Source organism: Meleagris gallopavo, chromosome Z (genome assembly GCF_905368555.1).
Source record: "Meleagris gallopavo chromosome Z, MGAL_WU_HG_1.1, whole genome shotgun sequence".
NCBI classification, from domain to species: domain Eukaryota; kingdom Metazoa; phylum Chordata; class Aves; order Galliformes; family Phasianidae; genus Meleagris; species Meleagris gallopavo.
This window is the reverse complement of record NC_139435.1, coordinates 55,249,393-55,273,429: the sequence shown is the minus strand read 5'-3', so window position 1 is coordinate 55,273,429 and position 24,037 is coordinate 55,249,393. Positions and strand designations below refer to the sequence as shown.

At 36.9% G+C, this 24,037-nt stretch overlaps 1 protein-coding gene across 8 annotated transcripts in view; it reads right to left on the bottom strand.

Annotated features, from left to right (window-relative positions):
- Positions 1-24,037, bottom strand: part of PIGG (phosphatidylinositol glycan anchor biosynthesis class G (EMM blood group)) — an 81,634-nt gene that overhangs the window by 53,588 nt on the left and 4,009 nt on the right. For all 8 annotated transcript variants that reach the window (XR_014880350.1, XR_014880352.1, XR_014880351.1 and 5 more), the window contains exons 2-8: positions 23,476-23,681; positions 22,199-22,408; positions 20,740-20,928; positions 18,405-18,546; positions 15,648-15,860; positions 8,346-8,563; positions 5,444-5,725 (exon numbers count right to left, since the gene is read on the bottom strand). Coding sequence is in view for 4 of the 8 variants with exons in the window: in XM_085212880.1 (XP_085069006.1) it covers positions 5,444-5,725; positions 8,346-8,563; positions 15,648-15,860; positions 18,405-18,546; positions 20,740-20,928; positions 22,199-22,408; positions 23,476-23,681 (1,460 nt within the window). In the remaining 4 variants the exon portion in view is untranslated. The remainder of the gene's footprint in view (positions 1-5,443; positions 5,726-8,345; positions 8,564-15,647; positions 15,861-18,404; positions 18,547-20,739; positions 20,929-22,198; positions 22,409-23,475; positions 23,682-24,037) is intronic.

Genomic DNA, 24,037 nt, shown 5'->3' with positions numbered 1-24,037 from the left:
TTTAAATACTTATCATTTAATTCTCTTTGGATACTTGAGCTGCCTGCATCCAGTCTTGTTTTCTAATGATGACTACTTCCCTACAGCAAAACACTACAGACCACATCTGCCCCTGATACGCTTCCACAGCAGGCTGAGGTCATTTTTAAGAGCAACTCAGTCATGGCATCATCTAATCACTCATTTCCACCCCTCTCAAATAAAAGAAATGCACATATATTTTTAGGTACAACTGTGTAAAATATTTTACTTTTCAAGTCAGTGGGTAGTACTGCATAGAGGAAGAAAAAAAAACACATTTTAAAATGAACAGAGTATTTTAAAATAAAAAGAAAAGGGCACATTTTCCCTACGTAATGAAAAAACATTACAATACTGCACAATACAGCTTCTCAAAACTGTATTTGACAAGCTTAACTTTTGGGTTCTATTTTCATAGAACTACTGATTCTGATTTATATCAGAAATACAGGGGAAAAAAGCATTTTTAAGTAGTAGTAAATACTGTACTTAAAAACTGCCATTAGAGTAATCCTATGAAGAAGTAGTTGACATTTTTAAAGATCTGCTGCTGCTGGTAAAGGGCTGCAGAATTATTTAAAGCCTTAAGTGTCATTAAAAGAAGGGACTAGTACTGCTAGAAACATAGTAATCAGAACCTATAAATAACAGTCAGGAAGCAGATGCTAACACTGCCTGCACTGGGTTTCAGAAAATTCATGAACTTGGTAATCAGTTTCTATATTCAGTCACAGTGGAAAAAAAAGAGCATTACAAATGAGAAGCACTTGAAAAAATCTTTAGATGTGAACGGAAACAATTTAAAGAAAAAAAAAAAAAACTCTGAAGTCATTAACAGTAGAACTTATCTTAATTGCTTTTAAAATACCTGCAGTTTACCATACAGCATGAGCTTAGGAAATGGCAAGACCTTGCTTTAAGATTCTTCTCCTGGCATCTGCAAGCAGGATTTCATAACTGTTTCAAATGTGGAGAGTGCCTGCAGATTACAGGTCATGGGCACTTGGATTCAGAAATTTTAGCATAATAATACTCCTAATTCTAATAGAAGACACTTCAAGATCGACAGAGTATAAACAGTTTCTTCCCTAAAATCTAAGTATTCTGCTGGAAAAAGAGGATGGAAAATGAGATGCAATTGTATGTGTATTTTACTGATTGCCCTCCAAATACTTGTCAGTAATCTCTCACGCCCACAAGAAAGGCAGTACTGGATTATTTTCTGCTCCCTTTCACAGGCTCTATCTTTGTATAAACAGCAACCTGCAAGAAGCCACCAGTATCTTTCCTGCAACAGCCCTGAAGCTGGAGAATGTAAATCAAACAAAGGGTCACTCCTTTTACAGATCAGGAATGGAAGCAATTACTAACTAAACATGCAACACATTATAAGCTTGCTCTGGAATACAAACAGGGATAGAAGAGCTTATTTGACAACGAGATGAGATATGCATCCACTAATCCAGTCATTTTTGGAGTAGGATGACAATGAGTTGATGAAAATCAATTTCTACACGTCTGCATTCATAAGACTTATTTCAGCTTCACATCCTCAAATATGCCCTACGTATGAAATATAAATATAGCCTAGAATGGAGAATCCAGGACTTTTTACCTGTACCTGCCCTCATCTGGGGTGAGGTAATCCTGAAAATATTGCTGAAAATGCCCTCGCTCATTTATTACCAGTTTGAAGCAGCTAAACTTTTGCTGGTATGTGCTGATCTTCCACTTAAATAAAACAGCAGATAATGTGCATGATTCATGATGCACCAATTTCACACATTCCCTAACCTTTCCAGTCTAGGAAAGAAGCATTTGAGTTGATAGATGTTCTATTACAAATGCAGATATTTTCCAAGGTGAGAGGCAAATAAGCATCTTCATGTCCAAGAGACACTGTACAATCACTTTCCTAAAATGACAGAAGGTTACTGCCAGTGACACCAGTTTTCACATGTGAATAAAGCTTTTCCCACTTCCTAAGTTCCAGATGGGCCTGAACACCTGGTACCAAACAGGAAAAGCAGGCAAGCTGCTGCTGAATCCTCCATCTTCAAGTAAAAAAGTACTGGGCTTACAGTTCTACATCATCCAGGGAGAAAGCTCCAGCTGATGAGCTCTCTTACAAACAGAATGTAGGGTGCAGGACACAAAACTAGAAACAATACCTAGCATCTTGCATCCCATCAGTCTATTTTTGCTCAATTCGTTCTCAAAGACAGATGTGAGGGGAAAACAGGGTGGGGAAAGAAGACAACTGAAACAGACAGAACAGAACGCTTTTCACACATACTTGATGTGTTCCTTGACAAAATTACTTGTGTCCATTAGGGTAATAACAATTAGTTTGTTTCCTAAGGAAAACCATTCCATCCAATTTTGCAATTTGCATTTTGCAATTTCTGCTGTCATCATTGACAGAGCAGTTTTATTAGCAGTATATAAGCCATCTGCAGGAAGTTCACCAGCAGCTGCCTCTCACCAGTGAAGATGTAAATGTGTCAAGAACAGATGGGGATGATACCCTAAGACTCAGGCCAAACTAGAAACACAGAACTCATATCTGTAAAGCAGTATGTGGTTAAGAACCTGTTCTAAGTTTATCACTGAAAGAAAAGGAGAGAAAGGAGAAAAGAGTGTGCCTTGACTCTTTGCTTCAGATTCCCTGAAGAGCTACGACAGTTTGGGAAGCCCCAAAATGTCTGGGTCAAAGCTCACTCCAAGGAGGACTCAATTACTTCTCTGAAGTTTCCTGGGTCACCCCAGATATCAAAAGGCTAACAGTGGTGAAAGACTTACACTCACAAACTCCTTGATCAACTCAATGTGTTGTTGGTTCTGGCACCACTGTTGGGATTCGTGAAGCTGAAGGCCTTTGGCATCTAAGAGACCTCATGGCTTACAGTTCCCAAATGTTTCTTTTCAGTAAGATCCTGTTATTCTCTGACAGTTCCCCAAAGGAGAGAAATGCGGGAATGGAAAATGGTACACAGCAATACCAACATGTTACCATCTTCAAAACCATCAAGCTGAGATGGACACTATCTGTCCATTTCAAGTATACATTTGAATGGTTAGCTAACAAGCAGTCAGTGGCTAGAGAGACAAAATTCTGTAAGAAATTAGAAGAGACTGTCACAAGAGAAAGCACTATTCAATCCCTACCACACAGAACATTATCTCAAATGAAGAATTCATAATTCACTGGGGAAAAGAAAGTAAATAAATAAGCAGAGGGAAGATCGGATCAGACTGCTAAAAGGCAGAAAACTCAGAAGAGAATCATCAAAATTACAGACAAACAATACTGTGCTAACAGCTCTCCAGGTCAGCCTCATCTCAAATGCAAAAAAAAAAAAAAAAAAAGAGGAAAAAGAAAAAAGAAAAAGCCACACAGCAAAAGGTGCAACAAAATTAAGCAAAATGAAGGAATGACAAAGGCACAGAAACTGCCCTATTACAGGGTTTAAAGGCTTTCCCTAGAGAAGTCCCCAGCAAACAAAAATTTTGAAGTACAACTTAAGCAGAGGCTCTTTCATACAATTTTGCAAAGTACTTCAAGCTTACCTGTTATACCTTCAGTATGAAGGAAGAAATACAAACAAAAAAACAGTACAGAAAACAGGTAATCAGGCATCTAAAGCCAAATGCAGACCACTAGCTTCTAGTGAGATAAGCACTTCTATGGAAAGAATATTTGCACCACATCCTCTCCTACAGAGGCTTCAAGATTTATCTTAAACATGTAAGAAAAGTATTGTGCTCATTTTCTCAACAGACTTCAGAGATAGGCAGAATGCAGTTTGAAGTGCAATACTGCTGTTTGAAGACTAGTTCTCCTTTTATCTTTAATGAGACAACAGATAAGAAACCACTAAAGCCCACTGCTCCTACAGTGGAGGGTGTCACAGAGAATTAACTCTTTTCTAGGTACAGAAGGAAGACTTCACATCAAAAACTGACCGAGTTGTTCTGAGACTACCATGACTGTTCTTGATCAAGTTAAAGTGGATTGTGTGTAAATTTTATGTAGGTATAGGCTATCATCATTTTAAGGTTCTTACTGTTGATTAAAATTAGAAAAAAAAATTAACACTTAGGATGACAAATGAGCTTGTTTCCTGTAGTTGCTTTTCCTTATTGTTGCACAGCAAATAAACATTAAGATTCTACGCAATCCAGTGATCATTAACTATTATTTCAAGGTCATATGATTTTCCTTCCTACAAAAGAAAACTTCCATCTCATTATGTAACCCAGAAAAGGCTAAATTGAATCCATTTAAAGACAAACACACCCCCAGGTACTAACAGCGCTAACAAACCGTAAAACAAGACATCTTCTCCAGCAGATTTTTCCATTCACACTGATTAATTTTGTGTTCTTTCATTTGCCTTTAAAAATAATCCACAGAAGCATCACTAGGCTTGGCATCAAAACATTACAACTAGTTTGACACGACAATGAAAATTACTGCAGAACTACAAGCAAATTATGGTCAACATTTAGAAAGACTCATGCCAGGAGTTATACTTCAAATGAAACTTCTTCCCCTGATACCATTAGTGACATTTTACACTATTTCAGCCTAGGTGTTCAACACACACACAAACTTTATGTTGCCAATAAATACGAGCGTAAGAATGAAACGCCATGACCTACCACAACTCCCCTTCTTGATCACTTTTAATACACTAAACGGCACGAAAGAAAAATGAGAAGGAAAAAAAAATTGCTGCCTTCAAGAGAGGAGAATGGAATTACTTTTAGCCCAAGGCTCATCTCAGAAAAATCGGATGTCTGAGAGAGAATGGCAAATTCAGAAGTTACAGACACAAAATGATAAATTCCAACTTGCATAGCTCGAATCATAAAAATCAGCAGCCTCGCTCAAAGACTTTACATGTATAGTTAAGTACAGGAATTCCAGCATATATTTATAAATATTGCAATATTAATTCTGCTAAGTACTGTCTTTTTTCAGTTACTCTGAATACAGCAATTACATACTTACATAAGTCACAAATCTGCTTTTTGCCTGAAAAAATTGTTCTTACAAAATATCATACATCTTGCATCAACTGCAGTTGTGAAACATCTCTGTCTAAGAGTTTATAATTAGTACACAGTTAAACTGCTTCTGACATCATTAAAATCAACTGTAAAATAATTTAATCTGATTGGAATGTTTCTCAAAGTGAAAATAAGCACTTCTGTCATCTTTTTTACAACAATCTTTTATTGTGTCACAGTGAACATACCACATTTCAATACTAATTTTGAATGATTCTAATTACGTTGCGACGTTACAAACAACAATTCCTCTATGTACACACACAAAAATCTTCCACAAAACTTTACCTGGAACTGTGCCACAAGGAGCAAAACTTTCTGAACCAGAATTAATGCATGCTCTCACCTTCAGTGGAAGTCTGGAATTGTCAAGAATCTTTCCAACGGCAGATAAAATACCGCACATGAGTGCAGAAATCAGCATCATCACTCCAACTGCAGTTAGCCAGGACATACTGCAGAAATAGCATAAACTTTCTGCTGATGTGCATACAATGACGTGAACTGCACACAGCATCAGACACATCAAGTAAAACAGCAGAGAGAAGAGCGGAGGGGAGAGGGGCACTTCAAATTCTGCCCGACTGCTCAGAGCTTTTGGCACACTGAGAAAAAGTAGTAGCAAAACCTATGGGGGAAAAAAAAGAAAAAAAAAAAAAAAACAGAACTGAGAGGTAAAGAATCAGAATTAGCTAAGGCATACAGCCAGAATTCACACACAAAAATACTCATGCTGTGTCATCCACGTAACTCTAATATCTATACTTCATCTTAAAAAAGCCATGAAGCACTATGCTGGGTGGTCCAACCGGTGCAAGACTTCACCATATAAAGGTGCAAAGCAAAAATAGTGCTTTTGTTTATCAGTTTAAGGGGTTGGACACACAGTTTATCAGGTTTTAATAAATAAACAAGTGCCTCCTGACTGTGCTGTGACTGACTATGTGCATGATCTGACTTCACTGTGCGAGTTTCAACTATCTACAGAATTAAGTGTTTTAAGTCTCAATGCCAAAATAGCTCTTGAATAAACAAATCTGACTCATTATTTATAGCCTACAAAGGCCTAAAGTGACATGGACACTCTTACAGTGGCTATTTATCTCAGATTTCTTGCTGATTCAAGTAGCTTCCCAGGCCAGGGAAAGTGCTCATCTTATCACATAAGCGTATGCTGTTTTCAGAGCTTAAGAATTCTCCTGGTGTTTATTTTTGTCCCCTTCCTTATCTTAACTTGATTTACCAATTTCACTTTGCTATAGCATGCACACCAATCACTTAGAACGCCAGGTTTTTTTCCCAGGTGACTGTACCGGTGAAGATGAATACCATCATTAGCAATTTCTGCTACCTATGTGCACGTAAAGAGAAAATCCAGCCATGTACTGGAAAGATGCTCTGCAACAGGCACACATATACCTAATAATAAACTGGGCTCAATCTGCTTGTGGTAGGGCAAGATTAAAACAAATCTAAATAAAAACTATTCTATCAGAGCACAGCCAATCTATAATCATTCACTTGTGAAGACCTCTACCTAAAACTCACCCATCATTACAGTGATATGGTAAAAATTAGACTTTAAAAAATTTTGATGCACTGCAGTAGTCTATTCACTTACATTTTACCTTCCACAATTCACTTACATTTGGAAGCATGATGTTTCACAGTATCACACTGGCTCAGGTTTTACTTTTTAATACAGGACTTTATTAAATTAGAACAAAGCACTCAGTATACTAAAACGCTCATATTGTACTTATCTATAAATCTATATTTAGCTTTTTTTGAGCAAATGCGTGGTTATTATGTACTAGATGTATTCTCCTCATTTCAAATATAGGATTAATAGCACTTGTAGAATCACGTAGTTTGAAGTCACCTGTGATATTTCCTGCCTTTATTTCTGTAGTAAGGGTGGAAAATACATATAAAACAAAATGATTTTGGGAAATAAGGCAATTTCTTGAGTTTTGAACTGGAAAAAACATAACCACACACTGTATGCACTTATAGTTTTCCAGTGACACTGAGCAGGTTCTTATCAGGCAAACTTTTTACTGTTAGAGCTATTAACTGAAGGTTTCTGTTGACAAAGAGCCATTAATTAAAATACTGAGATCTGTTTTGTTGAAAAACTAAGCATCAGCAACTGCAAAAAAAGAAATCTAGTGCTTCAGGTACAAAGTGACTGTAAAGGCTTGAATCCTTAGGTTCATGAAACAAAGGAACATGAAAGGACTATAAGCACTTCAGCTTCAGAGTGGCATTGTCCATCTCTAGATTTGCCATCTTAGAGGAGGCACAGAACCTACCATCTCGTCCCTGTGGGTACTGTGGAACTAGCTCCTGTCAAGAGGTGAGCAGTGATTAAGCCCATTGAGAAAGCCATCTCAAATATGTTCTGTGCATAAGATGAGGGTGCAAGAGCTGAGAAATCTCAAATACAAAACAGCTACTTATCTCCTGCTATCCATTGCAGACACTGAACGTAACTAGATGCACAGCTATTATACAGCCTGTAGGTGTATGATGCTGTACACAGGCAAGGTATGTCTGTCATAGGGAGCTAATTTTCACAAAAGTTGACAAAAATGTCACCTAAACTGTATGTGCACGTTTTTGTATATGTGAGTGCGGGGTAACTCATCAGCACGGTTCTCAAAGCATTACCACAGAGGCAATTTCCAGCACACAAGACCTCCCCAAACTATCAATTGCAAAGAATCACTTAAAATTCCAGAAGTGTGATATCTTATCTTTACTCCTACAGGAGATATGAAATGGCAACTCTGCCTCTTCCAGCAAGTACTTGTTTCAGGACTACTGACTTATCAGTACAGGAAGAATTCTCAGAGTGCTGGAGAAAAATTTGGGCATATAGGGTTTAGCTTGCTCTGAGCAGCTGTGTTTGTGGTAAGATAAAGGTGAAAAAAGTAGGAACTTCGCTGCAGATTTTTTTTTTTTTACGCTGGGAGTTGGAACTAGATCTTTAAGGTTCCTTACAATCCAAGCTGTTCTTTGACTTGTGATCTGCATATATACCAAGTTACACCAAGACACAGGCATCAAAAGTTCTCTTGAATCATTTCAAATAATTTAAAAAAGAGTACTACGTTCATCTTTCAAATACAGACAGCAAACCCTAAAACACTTAATCCTGAAGGACATACGCTAAATAGTCAAACAACAGGAAATTTTACGTTTTGCATTTAACTTTTTCCATAAAAAGATGTATTTTTTTTTACCTCCATAATGATCACAGTCCCCACCATCATCGAATACATGTCATATTGTGCCACTTGTTTGCTTAGCGAAGAACTCAACGTCCTCAAGGCCTCCAAGTATTGTTTCAGGACCTTTTTGCCAAGATTTAACAGTATTTCTGAATTATTCCCCTCTAGGTACAGTTTGATCCAGTTACCATGGGATTTTTCTGCTATCTTAAACTGCTCGTATCCAAGATCTAACGGGGGAAAAAAACAACAGGTTAGAGGATTCATGAACAAGCAGGATAATTAGAGATCTAAACATACTTCTATATATTTTTATATTTCCTTGTGTAATCTACCAAAACACTGCTACAGCAGTTGGAACTTATTTTGCACACAGAAAGTAGCATTACCTTCCAGCAGCAAGACCATAATGAGACAGTTACACAAAATAAAAGCAATTAATCCCCAAACAAATAAAATGTGAAAGACTCTAAAAGTGACAACACATTGAAACAGCCATTTACTTTTACAAAAGGTTTCCAAGATAAACATATCAAATGCTTTAAATCCTTAAAACAGTCTTTTTTTTTTTTTTTTTTTTTTTCCTCCACTGGAGCTGCTCACTATCCAGGCTGTTATTTCACAAGTAGGAAGTCATCAGATTGCTGAAGAAACTTTATTTCTTTGAAGAAACCACTGAAGGATCTACACAAAACAGATCAGAGGCCCTGATTTTGCTGCAAGTGATGAGAATCAGTTGGTAATACAAAGTGAAACACAAAATAAGCTGTATTTTGACGCAGGCATAGGAAGGTTAACAATTGAAGAGCATGGTTTGGCTTCGGGCATTTGGATTATCAAGATGGTGCAAAACAATCCTCCTTCCATGAAGCTAGATATTCTTGCTATAGTATAAGGCCTGACTGCAGTCCAAACTAGATTAGAAAAAAAGAAAATCTGATCCTGCCACTAGCCTACAGAAGCAAAAGGCTTGTAACAGAAGGTGATTTCATGATGGCCTATCCACATTTAAAAGCATTTTGTCCAGAAGGAAAACTTGTGGCAGGTGGGAACGCTAACCCTGAGTGATGACAATAGGTGAGATAAGGAAAAAACAAATATCCAAATCCTATTTTAGAAGTCCTTTGCAATTACAGCAGCAGTGGCTTTCATCCTGCATGTATTTTCCCTCCCAGAAGTACTGGTTATTTCACAGAGTCCTTACTTTACACTAAGTTACAGTTGATATTTGACACAGAGTGTCCATAGTTGTGGATAGACAATGAATGTTACAAGACAGTTCAAAAGATGCAAGAGAGCTCCACTACTTTACTCTCCCAGCACTAATGCTGCTTTCCTACTGCCAGCTTTCCCACTGCTAGATATTCACAGAAAAAGCTGCAGCACAGTAATTCCTGACCAGTCTTGACAGCATTTTTATTTCCACAAAAGATGTATTCAGCAATGGCAATAAGCAGATACTGCAGGCAGGCATAAAAGAGACATAATTTTGTTCACACGTAGAAGAAAATTAGAACAATTCATTACTATAAATGTGAAGTTTAAAAAGAAATCTGCAAAAAATTAATAGTTTGAGATTTACATCCACTTCAGCATTAAACTCTCTTGTAAGTTTAATTTCAAGAGCATATATTCGCAACACAGCAAATTAGACCAGCTGCTGTGTTTTACTGTAAATGTTGACAGTGGCATTATATCCTAAAGCACTTAAGACATGGTTTTCTTTAACATTTTATAGGTGCTTTGCCCCATACTCCAGCGTGCCCTACTGTATTTAAAAATTGCTCATTGGGAATAACATGCAGCCACAATACAAGCTCAATTTAGAACAGATGAAAATGAATTACAGTAGACACTATGCTATGTGAACATACATATCGATCTGCCCTGTTTACAAGAAATGTTTCTTTTGCTTCACTTTAATAATTACCAGAGAACAAGAGAACATCCCAAGTCAGAAGGGAACCACATGGATCAATGAGTCCAACTTGTGGCTCCACAAAGAACCCGTGCTACTTCCATGCCATTTCACACTATGAAGTTAATGACAAGGGCAAAAAGAACCATCTGGAAACGGTTATTTAACAAGCTTAACACTGTCCTCCTAACTTTAATTTCTTAACTTCCTACTTAAAAAGTAAGTTAAGCATTTACTGTGGTGTTTCAGTAAGCAAGGGTTAAAGTAATCAGTAGTGGTGTTTCGCAGAGCTCAGTCCTAAGGCCAGTTCTGTTCAACATCTCTATCAATGACCAAGATGCATGAGTGGAGTGCCTCAGCAAGTTCACTAAACTGAAAGGTGCTGTTGACTTCCTGGAGAGACAAGTGACCTTGCAGATGGATCTAGATACATTAGAGCACTGGGCAATCATCAACACCACAAAATTCAGCAAAGAAAAATACTGTGTTCTGCACCTGGGACAAGGCAATGCCAGACGTAGGCACAGATGGGAGATGAGTGCCTCAAGAGCAGCACAGCAGGAAGGGACCTGGCAATACCAGGAACATCAGCTCAGTGCAAGCCAGCACTGTGCCTGGCAGCCAAAGGGCAAACTGCATTTTGGGGTGCAGTAAACACAGCACAGCTATCCAGTTAAAAGAGGTGAATGTCCCCATATTTTTAGCATCCTTTTGAAGACTGCGTGTAGCTCTGGTCTCTACGTATGAAAAGCATGTTGCAGTCCTTTAAAGTGTCCAGAGGACACAGGGCTGGATGACATATTCTATGAGGTGACACTAAGGACACTTGGGTTATCTAGTTTCAAGAATAGGAGGCCAAGAGACCACCTCATTGCTCTCTGCAACTTCTTGAGGAGGGGAAGTAGAGTGGGAGGAATCAGTGGTCTCTTCTCTCCAGTGACTCATGATAGGATGCAAAGGAATGCTGCACCAGGGGAGGTTCAAGCTCGGCATTATGAAAAATTTACATGGTCAAACAATGGAACAGACTTACTAGAGAAACGGTTGGAGCCCCGTGGCTGACAGTGTGCAAGAGACAATTTGACAATGCTCTTACAAACGTACTTTAACTCTGTTTAGCCTTGAAACAGTCAGACAGTTTGACTTAATGATCTTTATAGATCTTTTCCAAATAAACTATATTAAAAACATACACTGATTATATTACACTGGAGGCTTACAGGTCTCTGCTAGTGAGTGCAATTCAATCAGCAGCAAGCACTCGCATATCAAGATAGCTGCCAGTGTGCACTAAACTAAGACTTTCACAATATACCTCTTAAACAGTGAATTCCCTAGAAAGTTTTTCTTCCAGTATGTAAATTCAAACAACTCTTACTTGAAATAAGAGTTAAATATTCATACTTTTGAGGAAATCCAGAAATCCAGAATGGATTATCTAAAATGAGCTTCAATCAAACCAAGATTTGGCACAGCACCATTATATTACACAGAACACTGAAACTTCAAGTTATATTTTGAAATCTAAGTAATTTCTGTCTACAACTTCTGTTCCTGATCCAAATCCATTTCTTTTTTTCTTTCCCCCCCCCAGTCTCCTTCTTTATTCCTTTTAACGTACTTATTTCACTCGTCTGCCTCTCTCTTGGTTATGCTTCCCAAACATCTGGTTGATAATTTTATTTAATTACAGTCACAGGCAGCAATTGTATATTTATCAGAGTTCTTAATGAAATGAATTTATGATGTAGAGGCAACTTCTCCAGTTTTAGTACATAAATCTCAGAAACCAGCAAATCATTTTGTTCAATGTAAGCACATAACACAAGCTTAGGATTGGGACCAAACTAAAAAGCGGACATTCATTTTATTAATATCCACACTTGTACTCAAGTGTGGCTTTTTGTTCTACTGTAAAATTCCTTTTACAGAAACAGCCCTAGTTGTGTAAGATGATTCAGATGAATGATCTGAAGTTTAGAGTAGGAAGGAAGTAGTACTATCTCCTACAACTGCCCACCACACTGAGATACAAACGGTCGCACACTCAAGAGTGCTCTTCTAGGTGCAGTGAGAATAATCAGCCATGGAAACAACCTTACCAAGTACGTGGCAGAATCCCCATCACTCAGAGTTTTCAAGAGGCAATCGGACATGTAAGTACCTTTTCCCACAGAAGGGTGGACCTGATAATATTTTGAGGTCCACTTCAACATGGACTGTTCTAAAATTCTATAACAATTATATTAAAAAAAAAAAAAAAAGTACTTCTGCTCAGAATTCAACTGAAATTTCATCACCTACCAGTTGTCACTAACCAAGAAACTGAAATAGAAATTTTCAATTTGTAGTTTGCAAATTAGTGACATGTTTAATTGGGTTAATTGCTGAGGATTCTTATCCTCAAAGAACTTGACAGCACACTCCACCCCTAGTACTCCAAAATGCTATGGCCCAAGATTTGTCAGCACACCTCAAATGAGTGTGCAGGTGATCCACAAAAAAGAGCCAGAAGGCCCAGAACAGAGCTAGAACACTGTTTAGAACTATGCCCAATCACATCTTGAATGGCTGCAAATGCAGAAACTACACAAATTCTACATGTAACTTACTCCAGTGTACTACTACCCTTACAGAAAAATGTTTCCTTTCATTTAAGTTTAATGCCTCTTATTCACTCACCAAGCACCACATTTAGTTCGGTTTAATCTTTCTAATTTCCTTCCATCAGGCATAATATACAATGCTAAAGTCTTTACCATGTCTTCTTTTCTCCAAGCTGAACAGCCCAAGCACCCTCTGCCCCTCTCCTATACAACAGATGTTCCAGTTCTCTCACTCATTACATTACAATGTCCACATCTTCCTTACACTGGGGAAGCCAGAGTTGGGTCAATGACCCCACAAGTGATATCACCATAACTGAGGAAGGAGGAGGGGGAAAAAAATAAATAAATAAATAAAATAAATAAAAAAAAAAAAAAAAAATCAACCTACTGACAATTGCCTTCCAAATGAAGCCCTGTATATACTGCTGGCCTTCTTTTCACAATGATGTAGGATATGATGTTGAATGTAAATCAGCAATACAAGACCCCTTGTCTTTTTCCATCAAGCTGCTCTCCAGCCACTCAGCATCAAACCTGCATTTACTTCTCCCTGGATGCATTTCTCTTTGCTGAACTTCATGAGGTCAGGCCATTTCTCCAGTTTGTATTAATAGCAGCAAACTCATCTGCTGTATCATTCTTCAAGTTCTGCACCATCTGCAGTATTGCTGAGGGATGCTCTTCCACATCATCTAGGCTCATAAATGAAGATGTTCAACAGTACTGGCCTCAGTGTCAACTCGTGGGATCTGCACTAGTGACTGGACTTCAGCTGGGCTTTGTCACTGATCACAACCCTCTGAGCCTGGCAGTTTAGCCACTTTTCTGCTCACTGCATTGACTGTTCATCTATCTAACCTATCATGTATATTCATCTCAAAGTACATTATGGGAGACAAACGTATTACCAAGGCTATCGTGACAACACAAACAACATCCAGTTCTCTCAATTTATCCACAAAGCCAGACATTTTGTAAGGTGGTGTGAAATGTGGGATAGTATTTACTCTGTTACCAAACAACCCAAAACTAAGCACCATCTATCCAGACTTTTGAACTACAGACATTAATCACCAATTTAGTGACTCTTCAGTATTTCTAGGGACTGAAGTATCTACATTAATGAAACTTACCACTAACTAAACAGCCAGATATCTTTTTTTCCCCTGCCAGTCTTAATGGTATTCAAAGTTTCCTACAGTTGTGTATTAAGATAAAGCCTTACTCATCTAGGAACCTGTGAGAACAGCAAGACTCCTTAATACACGTACAGCAACACAGAAAATTCATCTTAAGAAACTGCACAAAAAACTACAGGGTCTTAGATCTGATTCCATCTTACAGAGGCTGTGTTACTGAAAAGAGAGAACCTAATCACAGGGGCTCAGCTACCCGCTACCATCCTATCTCCAATATTATAGCACTCCTCATAGCAGTTCACCGTCACAAGCAAGTAGCATAAAAAACTTTGTTTCCTCCATCCTGAGTTATTTTCATTTCTTATCTCAAAGGAAAGCTACAAGTTGAAATAATGCTGTTCCTGGAAAAAATGAAGTAAAACAGAATCTGGAAGAAACTTCAGCCTGCTTCACCAGTGCTTGAAGAAACAGTCAAATGGAATTTTGTGTTGGAATTTTCAATTTAAAAAAGCCATATTCCAAACTCTGCCAACATAGTGAGTTCCTTCACTTGACCCATTTGCTGGAGGAAAAAATATCAGTATAGGACCTTATTATCATAGCATTATATATACTAACATTACACTACCATAGGCAACACTTGTTTCAACAGACTCCTGGACAGGGTTTAATTATGGTTAGAAGCCATGATGTTGAAAGATAATTATTTCTCAATTTACAGTGATCAATTTGCTGAACTTCACGTTATCTTCCATTTTAACTACTCATACTTGTAATACAACTTCACATTCCTGTGCAGCTATTTATGCGATTTAGACACAGTCAAGCAACAAGGACTTCAGGCTTCACAGTCACTTTAAAATCAACGTCTTCTAATATTTAGGGTAAAATATTCACCTGCAACCTTTATTTTAAGTTTTATTCACATATTTATATTAACTTGCTTATTTATGCTGCAGTCTGCATCACGCTTCTTAAACAAGTATTACTGGTCTTAAGTCTCCACTTAAGTCTTGCTAGGGTAGACATATGATGTTTTGGTTATTTGTCCAATCTTGTTTTTCATTCTTTCCACTTAACATATACAAATATGTAATTGTACATCTAGGTATACTTTTAATTAGCAATTTTACATTTCTTTGAGTTCTCACTCCCATGTAAATTCACACAAAAGAAAAAAAAAAAAGGAAAAAAGGAAAGAAACTCATCCTAAGTTATTTCCCAGCATTATTGGACATAGACTTTCTAAGCCAGAAAATTAATTCCATTGTGCTATTCTTTCCAATAGTGATCAGAATCAGTGCCCTGCACCTCAAAAATAGTACACATGAAAATACTGAGATTTAACCACATAGGTAGTTTTACTTTAATCTAACTCCTCCATCATTATTTCTGCTCTTTCGCCTACTAGTAGGAGTACTGAACATTTTTATAAAAAAAACTTTATTTAGAAGTAGTGTGCTGGAATAAATAACAGCGAAAAGCAAACTCCAAATTATTACTCTAAATATTGCTCTCAATTAAATGGCTAATTTGCATTGTCACACTTAAATTCTCAAATGTGAAAACCGCAAACTCTGTTAGAAAGAATCTCAGATTATTAGGTAAATATCCTTCTTTTCATTTATTGCTTTTTTAGATTATTTACCTTTTTCATAGGCAGGTGTATTCTCTTGCAACAGTGTGCTAAGCTGGAACCCATTCATGTGCAAGAAACGCAGTTGTTCTCTCATTGTCTGGCTTCCTACAACTGGTAATATAATGTTCCCAACATTGTTCCTTGAAATTGGTAGACCAAGACCTACTGCCAGTGTACTAGCCAAATCTGTTTGTTGCACAAGTTCAAGTTGGGTTAGAGGACCTAGAATCAACAAGACAAAAACAACAACAACAACAAAAAAAAACCTTCAATTACAGGCTCATTCTGTTTACATGGCAAAAGCTGGACATCTTCTTAACTAAAAAGTATTTTCACTGCTGCTGTAAGAACTATTTCAAGAGAGCTACAGAGTGATTCTTTTGTTGTAAAATCAGAATTTATTAAATTCTCAGAAAATAAAATTCTTCAGTGTGTGCCATTACTAGGAACAGAACATGAATGTTACACAAGTATGTATAAAGACTGTCCATGAGACTACTTAATGGTATCAAGTCTCAGTTAAATCCTGAGAGAGTATGATGACTTTCAGATTAGAAAGAACAGAGAACATTACAGTAGACTGATTAATGCATAAATGAAGAATGAGAATCTATGCTCACAGTGTTCTAGATGCTTCTTGATATTAATTAATATCAAATTGCTGTTGTCATATTAGCTTGCTGCACAAACGGAGGTCAGGTAAAGGAACATTGAGTCTTAAGTCCTGGAGCTCCACGCAAGTAAAGGCAGAGAATTTAAAGGGTTCTGTATAAAGATGCCATTATCTGACTGCTGTTCTCAGTCTTCTATACAGATGAGAGATTGCATTCACTGTATGTAATTATTTGAAACTGCAACACCAATTGTTTCTTCCTGTGCTTTATTAGTTACATAACACTACATAACACTCTTTAACCATGCTCTTAGTTAGTTCTCTTTGCAAATCCAGGCAGTGAGTGTTTTGACTTATACATGAAAAAAAATGATATACAGTGCTTATTACTCTCAAGACTCCCTTTAAGAGTATTAGAGTTTCATCTCTCGTTTCTTATCGACTTGTGATTAATCTCATACTTGTTTAGAATGCCATCTATAATCCCTAAATCCTCTTTGCACGAGTGCTTGTATGTCAGCATATTTCAGATTTCATCTTTAAGGCAAATTTTTAACTAGTTGTAAAAAGTAAAAAAGTAAAAGAAAGACCAGCTACCAAATACCTTTAGTCAGTCATGGGTGGCATAACTGTGCCTACAAAAATTAATATTCAGATCACTCATTAAAGGTAAAAGCCTGAAGAATTACTATTTTGAGGTCTGTTGCTTTAACCACAATATAATTCTACTGTAAATGAAATGTAAGGAGCAACCAATAGAATTTTGCCTACTAGAGCAATAAGAAATAAGCTGTTGTATATTAAAAATATGATAAAAAAATCACACTTTAATGTGACTTGCTCTCAAAAGACAGTTGACTAGCTATATTTTATCATATTGTAAAAACTGCATGTTCAGCTTAAATGTAACAAACTAATCCAAATGAATAAGAAATTGCATTTACAGGATTAACACCTGTGGTTTGGTTGTCAACATATATCAGTGACATTTATAAACCAAAAACTTGCCTTACTTAGTCAGCTTCTGAATGTGTTTTGCTTTTCTATCTGAAGAGTTCAAGGACATCTCAGGCAATCCTTTCTACTACTGCTGGATATCATCTTTACAAATGATAGACAGATAAATATACTTTAACTGTGCTGCAGGAACCTCCAGCAAAATAAATAAGGCAAGGTTTAGCAAGCAGAAAATGACAAGAGGCGTAATGAAAGGCAGAAGGGAAATATTATTTTGAAGAAAATGTTCATTCCTAACTATGCCTCACTTATTAACTCAGAGTGTTTATTTCAGAAAGATATTTTAAGCTACACAAACTACCACACTATTCCCTTCATTCCTCTTATCTTAAGCTGTGTAATACAAGCAGAGACTGAGCTTCAGAAGCAGACAAGCTCACTGTAAAAAAATAAAAAATGAACTGCCTGTCCAATACAGGAAATACACTCATGTTTCATATTCTTTCCCTAGATATTTTGCAATCAATGGTTCTGTTTTCTTTGCTGTCATCTCCCTCCCTTTAACAAGAACAATTCTTCCTCTTTCCCATTATTCCCTGCACACAAAAATGGCATTTATTCTTCTGCCTCAGCTGCTTGAAATGGAAGAATGGAGGCCAGAAAAAGGATTGCTAGAAAAATCTCTGCAATCTTCAAATGTTTGGTCAAGGAATTGACCAAAGCTCTCAGAGTTCTTCTATTATAAATGTCACAGATACATGTTGACAACCAGATCACAAAAGTGTTGATTCTAATGCCAAGAATGACAAAAGTTAAAACTCACTTCAAGCAGGACTTAAGTTCTAATCGTATCTATTTACCAGTATTCTGTGATCCAGACAAGATATCTCTCTAGTACTGAACATTATAAACTTTTGCAGCACTGTCCTGCTTTAATCCAAGAAATACCTAATTTGTCTGTGGTTACACAGCTTAAGCCACACATTCAATGTGACACAGACAAAAATTCTAAAAACCCCAGATCACAAAGAACGTATGTTATCTTGACAGATCTGTAGAACTAATAGTGAGCTAAATTCCACTGCCAGGACGATAACATGATAAAAACAAAGTATCTTCCAGGAATAACATAAATTGAAGTCAGAAACGTTCTAAAAATGGTATCCTAAAAAAACAAAGGGTCTTTTGATCCTTACCACTTCTCTTTTCAAAAGCAGAGCTGATAAATAGCAGTGGTGTGTGCACTTCACCTTCTGAAGAACCACCGTGACTGCCTGTTTCAGACATCCCATGATCCCCACAAACAACCAGCAAACTGGGCAGAGAAGCCTCTCCTTCCTGCAAGCCACAGCAATAAAGTTTAATACATGAACAATACATACGTTTGTTGCTCTGAAAGCAATATTTCCTATTTCATTGTGTTGGCCCATGCCGTCAAGAGGTGGACGTTAGCGGGATGGCAGTAAGGCTGAACCTTCCCGCCAATATCCCGTTACATGTTGTTGCCATGTGACAGATGGCAGCAGAGGGACACTGACACAATGGCATCCAACACAGAAGTGTAGATGAAGCAAAGGTGGGTCACCGAATTCCTACTCGTGGAAAAACGCAATCCACTGACATTCACCGACGCTTGCTGAACTTCATGGAGATCCATGAGTGGATGTGAGCACACTGAGGCAGTGGTGGTGGTGGTGGTGGTGGTGCATTTCAGCAGTGGCAACTGCAACAGTGGGTCACCTCTGCTAGGGCAGATTGTTACAAGTGTGGTATGCACACTTTTGCTCATCCCTGGTGGAAATATGCAGCTACTGGCAGCGATGAGAGACGAGAATTTGCTCTATGAAACAGTGTTATTGTGGTGTTTGCATCTGTTTTTTTTATTTTCCATGGGAATGAATAGGAGACATTACACTTCTGCTGGACCTGTTTGTGTGTGTGCACATGTGTATGTATCTATCTATATATGCTCCATCACCTCTATTGCTTTCAAGCATGAATATTTACTGAAATAAATTCAGATCTCAAAACTGGATGTCAACAGCCAGAGCAGATCACCAGGAAACATCTAAGTATTAACAGCACATATTTATTTATTTTTAAGTTAAGGTACAAATATGTATAATTATAACACTATCATGAAAAGACTTTGAAATAAAAATGAACATAACCAATTTACAAAGTCAGAAGAATCTGACTTCTTGAAGAAAATCAGCAGTACAGGAACACTAACACGGAAAGAAGTCTGTTCCGCCCAGCTGAACTCTGTCTTCAGCTTCAGTGAGACTTTAATTAGAAAAATATTAATACTAAAAATATCAGTAAGTGTAATATGATAAACCTATTTTATAAATCTTACTGTAAGCAATGCACTAAAAAAGATTTGAGCAGGGTCAAAGGAAATTAGTTAATTAGTAAAACAAAATTAATTCTACACTTCCATTTTAGATTTTAAGTCATAACATTTGAAGTTTTAAACGATCAAGAGAAATCTTAGAAGGTTAAATTCAAATATTTTTCTCCAATCTTTCAAGTGTTTCTGGGGTAGAAATTTGACATGACTGATGTCAAATTATGTCTATTTTTGAAAGCAGAGAAACAGACGCATAAGCAAGGCTTGTCCAGCACTTCTGAGCTGTCAAGTAAAAGACAACAAATGTTGTCATTTCATAGCAAAACAGTTTTTTGTCATCTCCAGTACCTGTTACATTCAGAAGAAAATTGCTTTTCTTATGTCCTTATTCCAAAACTGCAAGAAAGCTTTGCAGATTGTCAGCAAAATCATTGCATAAAAACTGCACCAAGATACATGTGATTATAACCTTCACAAACAGGATTTTAAATTTTCCTTTAATTTTATACTACCCATTCATACAGATACACTACTGAAGTTTAATGAGGAGCTATTTGAACTGCAGTTGTCTAAAAAAAATAAATAAGCTTAAGGCCACTTGGAATTAAGATGGTACATTTCAACATCCAGACTATTTAGATAAGTTTCTACCTCCAACTCTAAAAACAGACTCAGATTTGATAATTTGATGTTCTATGTTGAGAATAAGGAAAAATGTCAACAAACTCCACTTCATTTGATACTTTTCAATATCTGAAAATTAGGCATACCTTCCTAATTATAAAAACAAGACACATAGTTACATAAACCCATTATTGCTCCTGCTAAATTAAATTACTAAAAAGGACATCAACTACCGTTTTAATTCATGAGCAATAAAAATTTCTGCTCATATTCCACTTCTCTTCCTGCAGATTAAGGAGAAATTATTTCCCAGAGCTATTCAGTAGTTGCAGTTAATAGACGTTACTTATGTCAGACAGTAAATCCTTTAAAATGCTATTAACAATGCAATCATTGTTAACTGGAGAACAGGCAGGAAAAGAAAAAGAACAGAAAAACACTCACCTCCATCTAGGAATAAACTACTACTCATGAACAGGCAATTGCATTGAAGACTATTAATGCATTACAATTCTATAAAAGCCAGATTTTCATCCAAGGACAAGATGTATTACCTTTGACAGAAGAGAAATATGAATCTTCTTCAAGACGTTGTCCATTTCACGAAGCTTTGGTCCTACTAGTGGGCTGTTTGGCCCAGTCATATGGCCAATATGGTCCAATCCTAGGTAATGTAATATTAAGAGATCCCAATCTTCTCTCTTCAACACTCTATCCAAATGTCTAGTAACATTATCATCAACCTCAGAAACAAAAGGAAAACAAATAATAATTTTTGTAAAAAGCATAGAATATTTCCCTTCTGTATAAAGCATAAAAAGATTATTTTGTACTGCTCATGAAAGTTCTCTAGAAGATAATGAGAATTAGTCATTCACAAAGTTAAAAGAAAAAAAATAATCAGATTGATCACTTCATTGCTAGGTAGAGTCAAAGACTATCTTAAAAAAAAGATTCTTCACCCCATTTCAATCTCTCTTATTTGTCAAAGACCAGATTACATAAAACAAAGAATACAGAACTGACAAGCTTTCACAGACACTTCTAAAAACTCTTTCAAAACACTTTTAATCACTTTCACCTTTCACACTTCTGAATTATCGCTTCTGAGAAGTAGGGAACAGCCTTTCTTTGGAGCTTGGAAATACATAAGAGAAAAACAGTGCTGACAAAAAAAAACTGTCTGTGTAACAACAATGAAATATTTAAAAAAATGCTGCTTGGAGTCTATCCCAAGTTCTTCTATCTAAGTTGAAAATTCATTTTAGTTGCACGCATGTCCCCTGGGTATTAAAAACACTTAAACATTGCATCTGCACCATCAGATCTAGCAACACATTTGCTTCATTTCACTCTGCAAGCCTTGAATCTTCCACAAGGCTTATTAGGACGAACAATTAAAAGTATTTTTCATTCACAATAGGCCTATCTAACTTCCTTAAACATGACAAAGTACATATGCCAGTAGCATTGGGTTAATGGCAATGGCAAGATTTTACAAATCAAAAGTTTCAAAACATGAATTAGAACTGCTAGCCCATTTACTCTTTTAGTATTCTCAGAAAAAGAATTTTCACAATTTGTTTTGTTTTCTTGTTTGTTTATGTCCCCTCTTTTCCAAAACATTGAAACATTGCTTATCTTAAACCTAAAAAAGCAATACTGTAGGAAATATGCCTCTACGTGAAGATAATCTATTAACAGGCCTTTTAAAGATGGCCTGTACTAACACAAATGCACTAGGAAACCAGAGTCATGGATAGCGACATTTTTAAACGCTCTGTAGGTAACGCATCACCCATTACTGTACAACCCAAACACTTCCAGTGCCCTATGCATGAAGAACTGAAATCTTTAGCTCAAGACGTCAATACTGAAAAGACAATTCAATTTCTATTTATTTGCCAGGTTAATGTTTCAAAACAAGGATAGTCTCATTCCTTCATTCTCCAAAGTCGTCACTATGTGTTTGTATGCACATTATTTAACTTGAGCTTATAAAAAGCCTCTCACCTCTGTAAAATCTGACACAAAAAAGGACGTTGTTCCATCATATTCCACAAAATGCTTTGGAAACAATTTTACCCAAGTATCATCACCATAAAAGATTATTCTTTTCCCAGCTGCTTTTGCCTGCCATATTAGATTGTCACTCATTAGAGCTGGAGAGTTGAGGTTCACAACAACATCAATGAAACCAGGAATGCTACCCGTCATCAAAGCCTGCATAAAACAAGAGATGTATTAACAGAAACTAAAAAGTTTACAATACCCAAAATAAAATATTAGTGTTAGAGAAAATAATGAAGCAGAGAGGAAAGAGATTACTATATGTAGTCATTGAAAGTATACGGCAAAAGAACATACGAACTGCCATGCCACATCATACCAACTATCACAATATGCTGCCAGGAATTGGCAAATGGCATCAGGAATATTACCTGCTTAACAGAAAATTAAAAATTACATTTCTAATGAGTGGGAAGCAAAACCGCTCTGTATCCCAGTTGAAATTTCCTTCATTTAATGGCTCAGTAAATCACCACTAAGATTGTGTAGATGGCTTAAGTAAATTAACCTAACACAATACTAACAATGGCAGGATGCTCAAAGCAGAAATAAAAAACTTCTGGAAAAAAAAAATGAAGTCCACCTATGAAAAGCTACCAGACTGTGTTTTCCTCAGTCTCTTTCTGGCCTTGTTACTCAGATCCTTTACTAACAAGCCCAGATGATTAAATATTTACAGACAAAACTCAAATTTTAGTTATGTTGAGGTTGGAACAACATGAATTTACTTACAACTAGACTTCCCATCAGAAGATGTTCCTATCAGAACAGAGTGAGAAACACCAACAAAAATGCTCTTGAAAAGAAGACAATCAGAAAACTTGCTAGCCATCTGGCTGCCTCCCCAAGATTACAAATGAAAAGACTGCGCCCACCATCTAAGCTGGCACCAGGGCCTAACTGTCCTTAGCTGATTCTCATAGAGCTTTCTACCACTGAGCTATAAAATAAAGGAACAAAACAAGGCAAAGTGCCATCAGTGAAAGCTACCACCACTCACTCATCCTCTCTACCTTCCTTTGCAGCCTGACCTTTTCTGCAGGAAGCACATTTGGGTCAAGGCAAATAACAATCTTATCACATGCATTACTGCCACAAAGTAAGTTCCAGCTACAGATTAACAGTAATATCACAAACCCTCTTTACACCAACTCTCAGCAAATGAAACAAACCAGTCTTTTCAGTTTTCTTCAATGAGCCAACCCTAAAGGGAAACTCACCTTAATTCGAGGCATAGTCACGGTGGGTGGCTTTGCTTCAGCAATGAAACTGTAGGATGTCCCTTTTTCAATAACTTGTGTAGTATAAGGCATGAACTGTTTACCTTTGGATCCAAAGACAAAGTCATCTCTCAAAGCATCTATCAGGACAATGACAACTTTTTTGAAAAGTGGTGGTGGAATTTTGGTCCAGTTGGAAACTATTCCTAAAGCACAACAACAACAAGAATGTATGTTAAGACATCAAAAATTTTAACATTTGCTAGACATAAGTTAAAGGACAGCTGCACCATAGAAATGTGTGCCTTAAAGTTCTTTTGTTAACTTTACATTCCGAAGCAAGAAGTTGCAGAGAAGGCAAACATTAGATCCAATCTGAGGAAGTTGAGTTTTCAGGCCATCTAGCACAAGAATGACACAAATTCAGCAGTTAGGAAGAAAAACAAAAAAGATAAAAGAACAAATGCAGTGCACTATGAGAAATGTAAGAACTGAGAAAAAACTCCATAACAGAAAGCCCAAAGGGATAAAGAGACAGTTTCTACTTTCTCTGGTTGAGTTA